Source organism: Ovis aries, chromosome 16, assembly GCF_016772045.2.
Source record: "Ovis aries strain OAR_USU_Benz2616 breed Rambouillet chromosome 16, ARS-UI_Ramb_v3.0, whole genome shotgun sequence".
Lineage (NCBI taxonomy): Eukaryota > Metazoa > Chordata > Mammalia > Artiodactyla > Bovidae > Ovis > Ovis aries.
In genome coordinates this window covers 62,257,935-62,274,390 of record NC_056069.1, presented here as the reverse complement: position 1 = coordinate 62,274,390, position 16,456 = coordinate 62,257,935, and the positions used below count along the sequence as shown (strand labels likewise).

Here is a 16,456-nt window from a genome sequence, read left to right as displayed (position 1 = left end):
AAACTAAGTCAAAAGACAAAGAAGACAAAACAAAATAGCCCAAACACCGTCAAAAATCCACCCAATTCTATTTTGGTTTGTGAACTAAAACATGGAAGAGACACTGTTGATCAATGTTTTGACAGGCTTGTTTATACAGCTTTTGGGCAGCATTTATTTAGACTTCACTGGGCATTCTTGAAATGGCATTGGGCAGTATTAAGCTGTTCAAAAGCTATCTGGTAAGAATATAGGATTATTTAAATCCCAGGTAGCTTGAATATTTCTTTGTCTTTTTGCCAGTGGATTTTAGAAAATGAAGCTAGAAACTCATGGGCAACTTGCTATGTGAAAGTTTATACACTCATCTGGAACACCTGTAGCTGGAGTAATTTAAATTTTTACTTGCTACTAATCAAGAATTAAGTGTCTAGTTCTAGGCTAGGATTAAAAGTCAATACAGATTTCAGAGTGAAAGTACTCAGTGTTGCATTAACTCTCCATCCTTGTTAGCCATTGTTTTATCCCCATGGGAATCTTTGTTCTCTAAGATGCTTCATCTATGCAAATACGACAAACCTTGCTATCGATCTCGCTGCTCCCCAGCGCAGACTGAATCACATACAGCAGCGCGTCCGTGAGCCCGTCACATTCCCGCATTCTCCTGCGGGCCTCCTCTCCGGCTGAACTAACATTCCTGCAAAGCAAAAGGATGTATCAGCACCCTTCACAGTGGTCACCGAAAGAACGTTCTTCTATGCCCACCTCTTCTCATTTGTTCTTCTTTAGCATGCGGGATCTTAGTGCCACGACCAGAAATCCAACCCGTGTTCCCTGCATTGGGAGGCCAGAGTCTTAACCACCGGATCACCAGGGAGGTCTCTTCCTTACAAAGTTTTAATGAAAACACTTTGCTAGCCTTTCAGAAGGTTTACCAAGAATGTAGTTTTAACGAGGGAGGAATGGCCTCCACAAATGGATTCTAGAACTGGATGAGCCACAGATATCTGCATCAAAACAGAGAATGCAGAATTCCGAACACATGGTCCACGAGAGTCCTGTGACCACTAAGAAAGGAGACTTTGTAAAAGTCTCCAAGTTCTGCTTCTGTTACAATCGACCAGGGAATAAGAGGCTCTTTGATTCAAAGGGCTGTTCTGCTTTGAAAAGTCTGAAATACTTTTCAAAGACAAAGTTTCCAACTTGCTGACATATCTTAGAGGTCTAATTTCACCTGTGTCAAAAATATATATCTGCCTTGGCCCTGACAGATGAAAATTCTAAAAGTTTACTCTAAGGACACAGAGATTTTTCTGAGAATTTAGTCATCAGAATACCCATGGCACCTTTTATGTAGGAGTGGCCCAAGCTCATTCCTACAACGGCACAAGCTGAGTTAAAGGCAACATAAGGGGCCTCTTTAATGGAATGCACAGCTGGGAGGGGAGTGAACTTCCAGTCCCACAAAAGAAATCAGACGATCCAGACAAAGGTGAATCTCCTGAGTGCTTTTTTACCCCACCACCCAAGAAGACCTTCTTCTTCTCCCAACCATGGCCAGGATTTGGTTCCAGCAGAAAACTTTTGCAGGGCTTCCCAGGTGGCGCTAGTGGTAAAGAACCTTTCTGCCAAAGCAGGAGACTTTAAGACAAGGGTCCAATCCCTGGGTCAGGAAGATCTCCTGAAGGAGGGCATGGCAACTCACTCCAGTATTCTTGCCTGGACAGTCCTATGGATGGGGAAGCATGGAAGTCCATAGGGTCACAAAGTGTCAGACACAACGGAAGTGATGGAAGCATAGAAAACTTTTGCAGCAACTGATTTACAGACAGCACAGCCTACTGGAGGGAGGCTGGAGGAAGTGAGGAAACAGAAGGCACAAAGAGGCTGAAAAGTTTAGGAACTGTGGGAAAGGGTGAAGAAAGGAGATAATGATCCAGGCAAGGCAATAATTCTCAATCTATGTAGCATTAGAATATCCTGGAGGGTGCGTTCATGTAGACAGCTGGGCCCCATGTTGGCATCATGGGTGGAGTTGGATAATTTGCATATTTGGTGATGCTGACATTGAAGATCTACACTAAATTAGAGCTGTAATGGGGAAGAGTCAACTTTGACTCATCCGTGCTAGACCTGTTTCTTTGACTTTAACCCTGTTGTGTGTTTTTTTTTTTTTTTGCCATTTTTTGTTATAATCATACACGATGGCCTGCTTCTGAGAGTGGGGCACTTTTCCTGACTGTTAAGCTAAAGCGCCTTTGTTCAGAATCCTGTCCACCTGTAGATGGCTGGAAGAAAGTAATTAACACATTCCCCCTGCCGAGGCTTGCCACTGTAGGAGATATTTGCAAGATTAATGGCCTTTTTTTTTTACTTTGTTTCCTCGCCTCCCCCCATCTCTGATTTATAAAAGAATCTGGCATCCAGACTCTGGCAAGATGGTTATTTTGAGACCTTAGTCTGCCATTTTCTCGGTCAGCTGGCTTTCCAGATGAAGCTGTATGCCTTGCCTCAACACCTTCTCTCTCAGATTCACTGGCCTTTCCTGTGGTAAGCAGGGAGAGCTTAGACTCCTTAACAACCCTCTAGTTCTAGGGTTGGGGCTGGAGTTTGGTTGGGGAGGGTACTGTTCTTTGCTGGAGCCTTCCATGTGCAGATTCTGAGTCTGTGGTCACAGGAGTAGCTGAACAGAAGGAATCTCCGAACCCATGCTATAATTGACACAACTATTCTCATTTCCTTTCCCCAACATCCTACCCTGTTACATTTCATTCTGTTTTACAGATGAGAAGGGCAGGCTCAGATAGGGTGAGAAAAGCAAGGGGCTTCAAGTTCGACATACAACAGGGACTACCTTTTTTAGGAATTAAATCAAAATAAAATATATTTAATTCCAAAAGGCTACTAAACATCCATGCTTTCTTTAATATTGAAAAAGTTCTGCAGGCATGTTTAAAGAGGCTCTATCAGCGTTTTAACCTAACACCACTGGGAAAGGTTATTCAATGAAAATTAGAAGTTTTGGCGTTTGCTGATCTTGAAATATAAGCAAAACTCCTCAGTGCCTCAGACAATGTAACTGAGCAAATGTGGGCAGCATTTTTACTAAAGTGTTAGAGATTCCACCCTGGGATGGCCAACCCTTTCCTGGCAGCATCCCTGGGAGCGAGGAAGACATCTTTCTATGAAAGAAGAAGTGGTGACAGGCACACTGGTGTTATTACTAAAAGGACAGCCTTTGCAGGAGAGCATTTTTATACCCAGAAGTGATTTTCACCACATCGAGTTCTGATGCTGTTAGAGCCCAGTCAGACCTCTTTGGTCAGAAAAGTGCTGAGTGGAATGAATGACTCCCTTTCCCTACTTTGATGAGGTCATGCTTCCAAAGACAGAATGACAGAAAGTTAGACTTGAAAGGACAGCTATAGAGACGGACAGCTCATGTGCATCTTAGTCTCAAACACCCTCTGCCCCTTTTCCTCACCCAGGAATACTCAGTCTTTCCTTGGAGCAGCTTTACAACGGGGATGGCTGCCTCCTAATTCACAAATAAGCATCACTATGATCAGCCCCGTTTTCACTGGTCTTCAACGAATGGGCAGGGCCAGCCAGTGGGAAAGATCAAGAATTAATAACTTTGTCAACATCATACCTTTTCAATACTAATTTTGTTTGAGTTTCTGTTTGATTTTAGTCCAGTCTCTGCCAAAATTTTTTAAAAGTTATTGACAGGCTACAATAAGAAAATGTGTAATATACTGAGAAATGAGAAAGACTAATGAGGTCCCGAGAGGGACAAAGAAGTGATTAGGACACACACCTAAATCTCCCCCTACCCCCTCTCTAGTGATGCAAGGTGGGCGGGTGGGCAGGAAGGTACCACAGGGCCTGCAGTAGGATGAGGCATCATATGTGTTAATATTTTTAAGTGAACTGAGGTGTGAACATGTCTCTCTTTCAATGGCTAAGAGCATCCTATAAGCCTTTGGGATTGGGTTTCCACTTTTATTCCTGATAGAGTGAAACATTTCAGAAGATTACCTTTGATTTTTACCCCCTGCCCCAATACGAAATTTACTATACTTGTGCATTTTGCTGTTTAAAAATGAAAATTCCAATAACCTTGTGTGTTGGTCACTGGTTGTAGTTATGGTCCTATATAAGTGACTGCATAAGGGTCTGATAAACAGCCAGCGTCCAGCCTACAAAATTCCTCCCCTCCTGCTGTACTTAAACCATCTTCTACTCATTTTGAGTGAGGTGATTTCCATGTCTGGCTAGAAGCTGGTACAGCAAAATTTCTATGCATAAAAGTTAACACTGAAACAAAGCCTTGTACATATTTTGTTTAAAAAAAAGTGCAATGATACTGTAATTTCTATTTCTTAGAAATAATCACTACAATCTTGATCAAACTGTCAGTTGATACAGTCCCTTGGACTGCAAGGAGATCCAACCCGTCCATCCTAAAGGAAATCAGTCCTGAATATTCATAGGAAGGACTGATGCTGAAGCTGAAACTCCAATACTTTTGCCACCTGATGCGAAGAGCTGACTCACTTGAAAATACCCTGATGCTGGGAAAGATTGAAGGGGATGAGAAAGGGGAGGAGAAGGGGATGACAGAGGATGAGATGGTTCGATGGTGTCACCGACTCAATGGGCATGAGTTTGAGTAGACTCCGGGAGTTGGTGATGGACAGGGAGGCCTGGCATGCTGCAGTCCATGGGGTCACAAAGAATTGGATACAACTGAGCAACTGAACTGAACTGAACTGAACGTAATTTGGAAATTTCTGCTTAAAGTATATTCTATAATCTTTTCATCTCTCTTTTTTTCTCCACCCAGCCTGATCCTTGGCATTCATAACCAGTCTCCATTGCGGGTCTTCTCATACCTGGCCCACCTCCAGCCCCTTGAGCCCTGGGTTCCACCCCTGTTAAAATTCCTTACCATCCTTCCTACAGCCCCACACAACTCTGGACTGTTGATCACCAGGCAACTTTGTCTCATCTCCCAGTTTACAATTAGCAGAGCCCAGATGCTGGGTCTCTGCAGAATCTGGGCTGGATTCCTGAGACTCTACACAAGTGGGAAGAGGGGCACAGGGCTGCCAGAGGGCTTCAGAGAGCAGAGCTGAGATCACTTCAAGGAACACAGGTAGTCTGGAGGCAAAACTGAAATATGAAGCCACACACTGTTCTGAGGCCAGCCTACCAGGACAGGCATGGGGAGAGGCAGAATCCACAGAGACGACAGCACAGACCTGATGTTCAAGCTGCTCCCTCCCTGATCGTGGGGGAGGCGTGGGGCACATTCTCCACATTGAGCTGCTGGCAGCCCAGGTGGGGTGCTCTGAGTGCCAGGCAGCGTAGCACCAGACCCTCTCCTCCTGCCTGGTGTAGATCAGCAGGAGCCAGCAGGTAAACACTTCGGATGTTTGGGCTCCCCTGCACCTGCCTGGTGAGCTCATTTCTTTCTAGAAGCATTTCCTTCTAGTGTTGCCTTTTTCTGACATCTCACCCAGAGAGCAGAACCTAGGATGACAGAAGGTAAGTCCCTGGCTTTGAAACCTTGCAACTGGGATTTGCTGGGCTGGGTTTCCAAGCTGCTTTGGCTCAGCACTCCATTGTATTTTCCATGTCTCTGTTTCTGAAAGTGGAATGTCTATAACTATTACCTGTTCCAACACTGTATGCTGGGGGCAAATAGGCTGTTTCTTTAGAATCATAGGTTCACAGGTGGAGAGGAACTCTTCCCCAGCAGCTATACTTTATGGGTCACTCATGTTCTTCATAGTTACTTATCTACACCTACCTGATTAGATGATTCTGGTTTTGAATTTTTGAGCTGAAGAGATTTAGGACCTTAAGTTGATGCTGTAGTTGGGATGAAAAGACATGGGGTGGATGTGGATCTTTGGGGACCAGAAGGTGGACTGGGATGGACCAAATAATAGCCCCCAAAGATGTCTGTGTCCTAATCCCTGGAAACTGAATGGATTACTTTACATGATAAAAGGGGCTTTGCAGATGGAATTAAGGTTATAGACTTTAAAATAGGGAGCTTGTCCTGGATGATATCTATGGACCCAGTCTAATCACATGAGCCTTAAAAGCAGAGAGCATTCTCTAGCTGGAATCAGAGAGAGACAGCAGAACGGAAGTCAGAGAGATCCCAGCAGGAGAACTCAGCTCCCTCTCTGCTGCTGGTTTTGTGGCATATGGACCCCACGCAAAGGTGAAAGAGAGAGGAAGCTGGTTCCTAGCTGACAGCTGGCAGAGACAGACACCTCAGCCCGACAGCCACAAGGAACTCATTTCTGGCAACAACCTGAAGGAGCTTGGAAGAAGGAGCTTGGAAGCAGGCCCTCCCAAGAATCATTAGCAAGGAACATAACCCTGGTGACACCTTGATTTTAAGTTAGTAAAACCAGCATTAGATTTTCAACCCACAGAAAATGTAAGATAATAAACTTTTGTTGTTCTAAGTCACTAAACTTGTAGTAATTTGTTACAGCAGCAATAAGAAACTAGCACACAGTGTTTGACTTGTTTGACTCAAGGGTAAATAGAATTCTTCTCAACACCATCCCTAAAATTTTCACACACAGACACACACCCCTTCCCTTTGTTGTTGTTCATGGACTGAAGCACACTAGACTCCTCTGTCCTCCAGTATCTCCTGGAGTTTGCTCAAATTCACGTCTGTCGAGACAGTGATGTCATCCAACCATCTCATCCTCTGTCGCCTCCTTCTCCTCCTGCCCCCAATCTTTCCCAATATCAGGATCTTTTCCAATGAGTTGGCTCTTTGCATCAGATGACCAAAGTATTGGAGCTTCAGCTTCAGCATCAGTCCTTCCAATGAATATGCAGAGTTGATTTCCTTTAGGATTGACTGCTTTGATCTCCTTGCAGTCCAAGGGACTCTCAAGAGTCTTCTCCAGCACTACATTTCAAAAGCATCAATTCTTTAGCACTCAGCCTTCGTTATGGTCCCTTCCCTAGAAAACTGTTTATCTGCAGTGGGCTTATGCAAGCTTTAAGAAGGTATTTCCAGATGACCAAATAATTGTATAGATTTGATTAAGACCCAAATAACCCATGTATAAGAAAATAAAAATTATGTCTATTGGAGTGAGGTGCTACCCTTAACTGTGCAAGATTAGGAGATAGTCTATGTAACTCAGAGCATACTAAGGCCCTCTGCACAGGAAATACTGATGGGATAGGATGATGCACCTTTTGAGGCAAAAGTATACTGCTTTAATTTATTTTTCCCCCTTGCTGAGCTGATTAAACACAAGAGTGCCACCAGGTCAGTGGTCATCTTGGCCCGGCTTGCTCTCCTGCCTGGCTGACATCCTTCACTTCTTCCAGTCCTCTTTCTGGCAGAAGCGGCCCCCAAAACCTTCGTCTTTATAGCTTCCAGGGAACAGAGTGCTGTGGCTGGTACTCAGCACTGCGTGGGAAATGAGTGGACTGTAGGGAGAGAAATGAGTCAGCTTCTCAGCCCTGCTTGAGTGAAGTCTGTACTGCAGCCTCATTGCTTTAAATGAATTCCCAGAACATCATCTGAAATGCTAACCCTAAGTACCAAATGTTAGGAACCACATCAGGAATAGCCTCACCTCCATAAACTTTTATTGGGTACGAATAATGGGAGGTTGAATTTACTTGAAAAGCTTTTGACTTCTCTGTCTACATATGTTTTTAAAGTGGGTACTTCATTATAGTCAAGTCAGAACAATTTCCAGAGAAATCAATTTCCCTTTTTCTTTTTCTTTTTTCTTTTTAAGATTAGCTGAGTCCTGCTGCTTGGATTCCTGCTATGCAACTTGCTGTCTTCTCCCAAGGAAGGCAATTTCTTTATAAGTCAGGACACTGATGGCTTGGGAATTGCTTTGCTGAGCTGCAGAGGCAGAATGCTTCAGTGGCCTAAAGACCAATTACCTCCCGTACTGGCAGTAAACCCCACTGCCATGCTGTCCCCTATTGACACCCCCACCCCACCTATGAATGGAAACCCCTCTGATGGGGATTATTCCACGCTGCCCCTTTCCAGGACTACCCAGACACGTGCCTTCTGGAATCAGCCACATACCTCACTCACAGTTCCAAGGATGCCCCGAGCAGAACCAGAAATGCCTGAGTTAACAGACACCCTATTGCTGTCAAGGACTACCTAGGGTCTCAGCTCCTCGATTCTAATTAAAATTGATGAACGCCACAGAGTTAAGTGCTCTATGAAAGGTCTGCTCAAAGTTTCCCATTGGGCTAAATTATAAGGAAATCGCAGGGAAGAAAAGGGTGAAGGCTGCGTGACTAAAATGGCGAACTGTGAGCCGAATTGTGCCTGTGCTTCTTTGGGCTCCGTGAACACTCACAACTGTTTCCTAGCTTGTAGCACTCGGGGCAGAAGCTGAGGCTCTAAGTCGACTGCATCTCCAGTTTAGAGCAGTGCTGGGTAGCCCAGTTGCCTGGCCGTTGATGCCCACCTGCCCTGTATTCCACTAACTCCTGAAACATTTCACCAGGGTACATTTGTGGTAGGCTCTTCTTTCTAGGGCATCGACTCTGAGTCAGGATGCGTCTCACACTGGAGGCCCACACATCCCACCTCTGTCCTGGCACCTCAGCATCCCATCAAGGCTTTGTACCCATCATCACCACCACTGCACGGAGCATTTCCATAGAACAAAACCAAGAGCCGGCCAATGCCAGCTCTGCCTCGATCACAAATGCAACAACAGCAAAAAGAAGATGTCATGGCTTAACATGCAAACAAAGTTCAAACATGCTGGGAACAGTGTTTTAAACATGAAAACAATGTTTTCTTCTTCTTTATACTAACCAATTATTGACCAGCTCAATTTAAGGTACATCACAAAACCAGAGCTTTAAAACACATTAATATACTAATATACCAGGAAACTGGGAGTAGAAAGCACAGTATTCACTTCAGACAGCAGGCAGCTTCCAGAAAAGTGAGCATCGTGGCTAAATAAATAATGAGTAATGCCGAGGCCATCCAATTCTGTGTATTCTGAGTCTTCTGTTTTCCAAGAAGTAGGAGAACAAAGCTGACTAATAAGGGATTGAAGGTAATTGGCTACTTGCCTTTTAAATGTAAGATTGTGGGTTTGAAGACTTTCAAGATTTGGCATTATGTTCCAGATTATTAATAATTATTATGAAAACCACCTTTCTGACTTGCATTCCAATTTATCTCTTAATTTAATTCCCCACAGGCAGTCAGGTAATCTTTCAGTTTATTTACCTACAGGAAATTTTAACAGATTGTACTTCAAAGACACATTAAAGCTGGGAATCCATGTGATTTTTTTTTAAAGCTCCCTCACCTAGATTGTACATGTTCCTCAAGCTGCATTCCTTGTTTTTATAATCACTTTGATGATGGATGGATACCATATTGAGTCACAATAACAACAATCAAAAAACTCAAAGCACTGAATGTCATCAGAGGCAAAGAAGTACGCTTACTCTAGGTCTTCCCTCTTCCTTCTGCTTCTAACCCCTCTGCTACTGCTGCTGCTAAGTCACTTCAGTCGTGTCCGACTCTGTGTGACCCCATAGACGGCAGCCCACCAGGCTCTCCCGTCCCTGGGATTCTCCAGGCAAGAACACTGGAGTGGGTTGCCATGTCCTTCTCCAATGCATGAAAGTGAAAAGTGAAAGGGACGTCGCTCAGTCATGTCCGACTCTTTGCGAGCCCATGGACCGCAGCCTACCAGGCTCCTCTGTCTATGGGATTTTCCAGGCAAGAGTACTGGAGTGGGGTGCCATCGCCTTCTCCGCTAACCCTTCTATCTCAGTGCAATTCCCCAACCTCTCCCAAATATGGCTTTGCCCTGGGTATTTACTGTCAGACTGTTGCCATCAGCATCCCTCTAAGCTGAGGTCTCACTGTCCTTGCCCAGCAAGAGAAGGTTCAGTTCAGTTCAGCTCAGTCGCTCAGTTCTGTCCGACTCTTTGAGACCCCATGAATCACAGCACGCCAGGCCACCCTGTCCATCACCAACTCCCCGAGTTCACTCAAACTCATGTCCATCAAGTCGGTGATGCCATCCAGCCATCTCATCCTCTGTCGTCCCCTTCTCCTCCTGCCCCCAATCCCTCACAGCATCAGAGTCTTTTCCAATGAGTCAGCTCAAATGAGGTGGCCAAAGTACTGGAGTTTCAGCTTTAGCATCATTCCTTCCAAAGAACACCCAGGACCGATCTCCTTTAGAATGGACTGGTTGGATCTCCTTGCAGTCCAAGGGACTCAAGAGAAGGTTGCTGCTGCTAAGTTGCTTCAGTTGTGTCTGACTCTATGCGACCCCATAGACAGCAGCCCACCAGGCTCTCCTGTCCCTGGGATTCTCCAGGAAAGAACACTGGAATGGGTTGCCATTTCCTTCTCCAGGGCGTGAAAGCGAAAAGTGAAGTGAAGTTGCTTAGTCAGTTGGGTCTGACTCTTAGCGACTCCATGGACTGCAGCCCACCAGGCTCCTCCATCCATGGGATTTTCCAGGAACAAATACTGGAGTGGGGTGCCATTGAGTGCTTAGAAAAAGGGGCCACAGGATACAGAAGGCAAAGCCCCAGTTACTTTGTTGCTCCAGGGCAGATGCCTGCTGGTAACCATCCCTTTCTGCTTTAAACATGTTTTTTGGTTTGTTTTCTTACATTTCTTTTTTTGGAAAATGTCTCTTTAAATTTGTGGCCAAAATGCTAACAAAAATAGTCCCTAGATCAAAACTGCTTAAGCCTCATGTCCAAATGGGAAGGAAGTGATTAAAAATAAAAATACATTTTCCCTTTAATCTCTTAAAATGTGCCCATCTCTTCTAATTGCTATTTCATGGATTTAGAAGTTTTGATGACTCACTAGGCAGCCTTTTATTTGGGCAAAAGTAAAAGTGTTAGTCGCTCAATGGTGTCCGACTCTTTATGATCCCATGGACTGTAGCCCACCAGGCTTCTCTGTCCATGGGATTCTCCAGGCAAGAATACTGGAGTTGGTAGCCGCTTCCTCCTCTAGAGGATCTTCCTGACCCAGGGATCCAACCCAGGTTTCCCACATTCCAGGCAGATGCTTTAACCTCTGAGCCACCAGGGAAGCCAAAGAACATGATAAATGATGCGAAGTCCAGACTCCAGTTAACTCGGCCAGAGATTACTATATAGCCCTGAGCTAACGGAAATGAACGAATAAAGCCAATGGTTGTTTGGCCAAAAATGAACTAAAACTACAGAAGGTGTCTCTGGACCACTCTCTTTTCTTCTTGTTTTAGAATGGAAATATCTTGTGTAGGAGTGGTGGGGGACAGGAAGGAGGAAAACCTAAGAATACATTGCATAATTTGCATAAGAAAAAAACATACAGAAAATTCGGCAAGACTATGATCCCTTGCCTTTTAAGTTTTCTCTGAAAGGGAGAAGAGAATACATTTAATCTTATATATTGAAATATCTTTCAATTTCTGGGAAGAAATTTCTGAAGCACTTATGAAAAGAAAGCAGGAGTCAGCTTTTTAAAGATGAGTGCCAATGTGGACTTTCAACTTTTTATGCACTGGTCTTAATCACAATTAGCAATAGTGCTGGAAAAATCGGTATCAGAACTGTTCAAAGAAACTCGTTTAAAATCAAGTTTAATTGTCTGCTTCCATTATCATTATGGCTTTCTTCTTGGTTGTGGGAGGGAAAAATTCTAAAGATGTCTGTTCATTAGCATATGATATCACTCATATGTGGAACCTAGTTTTTAAAAATGACACAAATGAACGTCTTTACAAAACAGAAACAGACGTACAGATATAAAAAACTAAACTTACAGACAACGAAAAAACTTTCCCCAAAGGGGAAATGGGCTGAGGGGACCAGGTAAATCAGGAGCTTGGGATGAACACACATTGCTGCTGCTAAGTCATGTCAGTCGTGTCCGACTCTGTGCAACCCCATAGACGGCAGCCCACCAGGCTCCCGTCCCTGGGATTCTCCAGGCAAGCACACTGGAGTGGGCTGCCATTTCCTTCTCCAATGCATGAAAGTGAAAAGAGAAAGTGAAGTCGCTCAGTCCTGTCCATCTCTTCGCGACCTCATGGACTGCAGCCTACCAGGCTTCTCCATCCATGGGATTTCCCAGGCAAGACTGCTGGATTGGGTTGCCATTGCCTTCTCCGATTATATATAAGACAGATAACCAACAAGGACCTCCTGTGTAGCACAGGGAACTCAACTCAATATTCTGTGATAACCTATATGAGAAAAGAACCTGAAAATGAATGAATATATGTATATGTATGGCAGGGTTTCCCAGGTGGCACAGTGGTAAAGAATCCACCTGCCAGTGCAGGAGACGCAGGAGACATGGGTTTGATCCCAGGGTCAGGAAGATCCCCTGGAGGAGGAAATGGCAACACATTCCAGTATTCTTGCCTGGAAAATTTCATGAACAGAGGTGCCTGGTGGGCTACAGTCCCTAGGGTTGAAAAGAGACACAGCTGGGAGCTGTTGTGTATATGTCTGACTGAATCACTGAATCACACCTGAAACGAACACAACATTGCAAATCAGCTATAAACAAAAGTCGCTCAGTCATGTCTGACTCTTTGTGACCCCATACAGTCCATGGGATTCTCCAGGCCAGAATACTGGAGTGAGTTGCCATTTCCTTCTTCAGGGGATCCTCCCAACCCAGGGATCGAACCCAGGTCTCCAGCATTGCAGGCAGATTCTTTACCAACTGAGCTATCAGGGAAGGTAAAAAATTCAGCTATGCTCCAATAAAATAAAAAAAGAAAAACTTAAAAAAAAAAAAAACCCAAACCTCTTCAAGATGACTGTCCTCTGGTGGTTCAACCAAACCCTCAAACACTAATCCAGTCACTACTGTGAAGGGGCTTTGCAGATGGAATTAAGGTTACTAATCAGCTGACCTGAAGACAAGGCAATGATCCTGAGTCATCCTCCTGAACTCAGTGTAATCAAGCGAGCTCTTGAAAGCAGAAGAGGGAGACAGAAGAGTCAGTTTGACAGATGTAGCTGAAGAGGGGCTGGGAGGGCTGAGGAAAGGTGAGGACAGAGAACCTGAGCCTGCTGGCTCTGCGGGATGAAGGAAGGGGGCCGCCAGCCAGGCCAGGTGGTGGTCTCTGTTAGCGGAGAATACCTCCCAGGCTCCAGCCAGCAAGGTAATGAGGCCCTCAGTCTACAGCTGACAGGAACTGAATTTGGCCAGTGACCTGGCAGATCCCCGGAGGATCCTGATAAGAACCCATCTGAGGACACCTTGATTTTGGACTTGTGAGACTTGAAGCAAAGAAAAACCAGCCAAACTTCCCAGAATGCTGAGGTAGACCACTCTGAGATCATACATTTGTGTTGTGCCAAACCTCCGTTTTTGTTGTTCAGTGGTTAGGTTGGGTCCAACTCTGTGACCCCATGAACTGCAGCACGCTAGGCTTCCCTGTCCTTCACCATCTCCCAGAGCTTGGTCAAACTCATGTCCATTGAGTCAGTGATGCCATCCAACCATCTCATCCTCTGTTGGCCCCTTCTCCTCCTGCGCTCAGTCTTTCCCAGCATCGGTCTTTTCCAGTGAGTCTGCTCTTTGCATCAGGTAGCTAAAGTATTGGAGCTTCAGCTTCAGCATCAGTCCTTTCAATGAATATTTAGAGTTGATTTCCTTTAGGATTGACTAGTTTGATCTCCTTTTAGTCCAAGGCACTCTCAAGAGTCTTCTCAAACACCACAGTTTGAAAGCATCTATTCTTTGGCACTCAGACTTCTTTATGGTCTAACTCTCACATCCATACATGACTGCTGGAAAAACCAAAGCTTTGTGACTGTACAGACCTTTGTCTGCAAAGTAATGTCTCTGCTTTTTAATATGCTATCTAGGTTTGTCATAGGTTTCCTTTCAAGGAGCAAATGTCTTTTAATTTCATGGCTGTAGTCACTGTTGGCAGTGATTTTAGAGTGCAAGAAAATAAAGTCTGTCACTGTTTCCATTTTCCCCCCTATCTATTTGCCATGAAGTGATGAGACTGGATGCCATGCTCTTAGTTTTTTGAATGTTGAGTTTTAAGTCAGCTTTTCACTCTCCCTTTTACCTTCATCAAGAGGCTCTTTAGTTCTTCACTTTCTGCCATTAGGGTAGAAACCTGCATATCTGAGGTTTGCGGTAATTTGTTACAGCAGTGATGGTAAAACCACTTCATTTGCACATTCACAGAAAAAAATTCATATTTTTCACAAATGTTCATTTTAACATCTCTGCTAAATTGGGCTTCCTTCATAGCTCAGTTGGTAAAGAATCTGCCTGCAATGCAGGAGACCCTGGTTCAATTCCTGGGTTGGGAAGATCTGCTGGAGAAGGGACAGGCTACTCACTCCATTATTCTTGGGCTTCCTTTGTGGCTCAGCTGGTAAAGAATCTGCCTGCAATGTGGGAGACCTGGGTTCAGTCCCTGGGTTGGGAAGATCCCCTGGAGAAGGGAATGGTACCCACTCCAGTATTCTGGTCTGGAGAATTCCATATATAGTCCATGGGGTCGCAAAGAGTCGGACACGACTGAGAGACTTTCACTGCTAAATTATTTCAAAACTTTGAGACAAACCTTTTGCATCCTCCAATGGAGGCACTTTAGATGTTTTGAATGATGAGACGCCATTGTTAGGATTTTTAGATGCCTCTTGCTGCAGGAATGGTAAGCTAAACACATCTCTCACCAACTCCAGGTAACCTCATGTGCCTTTTCTTGGTTTACTACTACCAGATGGCTTGTCATAAGCATGAGTACAGGATAATGGTACCACTGGGTGCGAATTTCCTTTGACTGCTTTAGTGGTGAAGGGAGTAGCACTTAAAAAAAATGAAAGAATTATAATGTTGCATAGAAAGGTCACATAGCAAAGACACTTTGAGCAGCCACAGAGCCTCATTAAAAGCAGCTCACAGGTTGGCAATGAAGAGTCTGGCTTTACTGTCACCCCTCGTCACTTTAAGCACTTCAATTGGAGGACCTCTTGCCTGTTACAATACCAGTGACATTCTCCTGATGCTGAGCAAATGTTAAGGTTTTATTTAAAAATTGGAGCCTGAACCAGCTCAGTGGCCACCCTCCACCATAGGCCCAGGGCATGTCATTGTCTGGGTTCACCGCTCTTTGTAAATGATAATGGCTCTGGAATTCTGGCACAAGACACAGGAAATGACTTCATGGGGGAAAATGTCAAGCCATTGATGTACCATGAAACTAATCTAGATAATATAATTTGTAAACACAAGTTTTTTCTAAACACTCACTTTAATTCAATTACACTTATGATCAGTCCTCTTGGATCTGCTAACGTGGGAAGGTTCTCATCAGCTAATTACCAAAGGAAAAAGTTACAGAAAAGATAGAATGATTCTGAAACAAGAGGAAGGTGGGCAGGGCACCACATTTGAAAGAATGACAGAGCCACGGGACACAACATAAGCGGTTAGAACCAACAAGGCCCAAGACGGCAGACGAGTCGACTTCCACTAGACCCTGAGACTCAGTGTACGCTCAACGTGAAACATCGCCTTGCTGACGGACACACCTACGGTGCCATGACAGTTCCAAGGCCAACCATAAAAGGTGAAAAAGCGGGCAGTGGCCCAATTCCTGGAAATCTCCACTACCTGCCCCCCAAACAGCTAGAGTACCCCTCCCACTTATTAGCCCATGAAATTGTCATTCCTATAAAACATGACAATCCTGTACCCTGAAGCTGCTCCTGCTTCTAAGATGGACCACACTTTGTCATGAGTATGTTTCTCTCTCAGTGAGTCCGCTTCTTACCTACCAGTTTGCCTCTCTTTGAATTCTTTCTGTCATGAGACATCAAGAACCTGAGCTTCATTAAGTCCTGGGACCAGGTGTGATCTCAGTTAAAAGACTGTGGATTTACTTCCCAATCTGAGTTACATGGTTTCAACACCATTTTTTTTGTGTGTAAAAGGGAAACAGGTAGGGGAATCCTATATTATAGAAAATCAGGGGCTGGTGCATGGGGATGACCCAGCGAGATGTTATGGGGAGGGAGGTGGGAGGGGGGTTCATGTTTGGGAACGCATGTACACCTGTGGTGGATTCATGTCAATGTATGGCAAAACCAATACAGTATTGTAAAGTAAAATAAAGTAAAAATAAAAATTTAAAAAAAAAAAGAAAGAAAGAAATGAAAAGAAAAAAAAAAGAAAGAAAGAAAGAAAATCACCACCTGTTGGATCAGTAGACCCAGGGATTGAATCCAGTATTTCCAATAATCCAACAATCCCCTAAAATTCCCTCAGAGACACAATGGACTGCTTTAGTTTTAATCATAAATACTCACCATAGAGCATTTTTTATAGCACATGCCAAAAATCAAATATACAGTTTATTCCAATGCCAAAGCAATTTAGAACTGCTGCAGGCTTAAAGTAATAGTTTTC

General features: G+C 44.3%; 1 protein-coding gene across 3 annotated transcripts in view; it reads right to left on the bottom strand.

The window, feature by feature from the left end:
• Window positions 1-16,456, bottom strand: part of CTNND2 (catenin delta 2) — a 1,117,159-nt gene that overhangs the window by 153,289 nt on the left and 947,414 nt on the right. For all 3 annotated transcript variants that reach the window (XM_027980164.3, XM_027980165.3, XM_042233932.2), the window contains one exon: window positions 559-676. In XM_027980164.3, coding sequence (XP_027835965.2) covers window positions 559-676 — 118 coding nt within the window. The remainder of the gene's footprint in view (window positions 1-558; window positions 677-16,456) is intronic.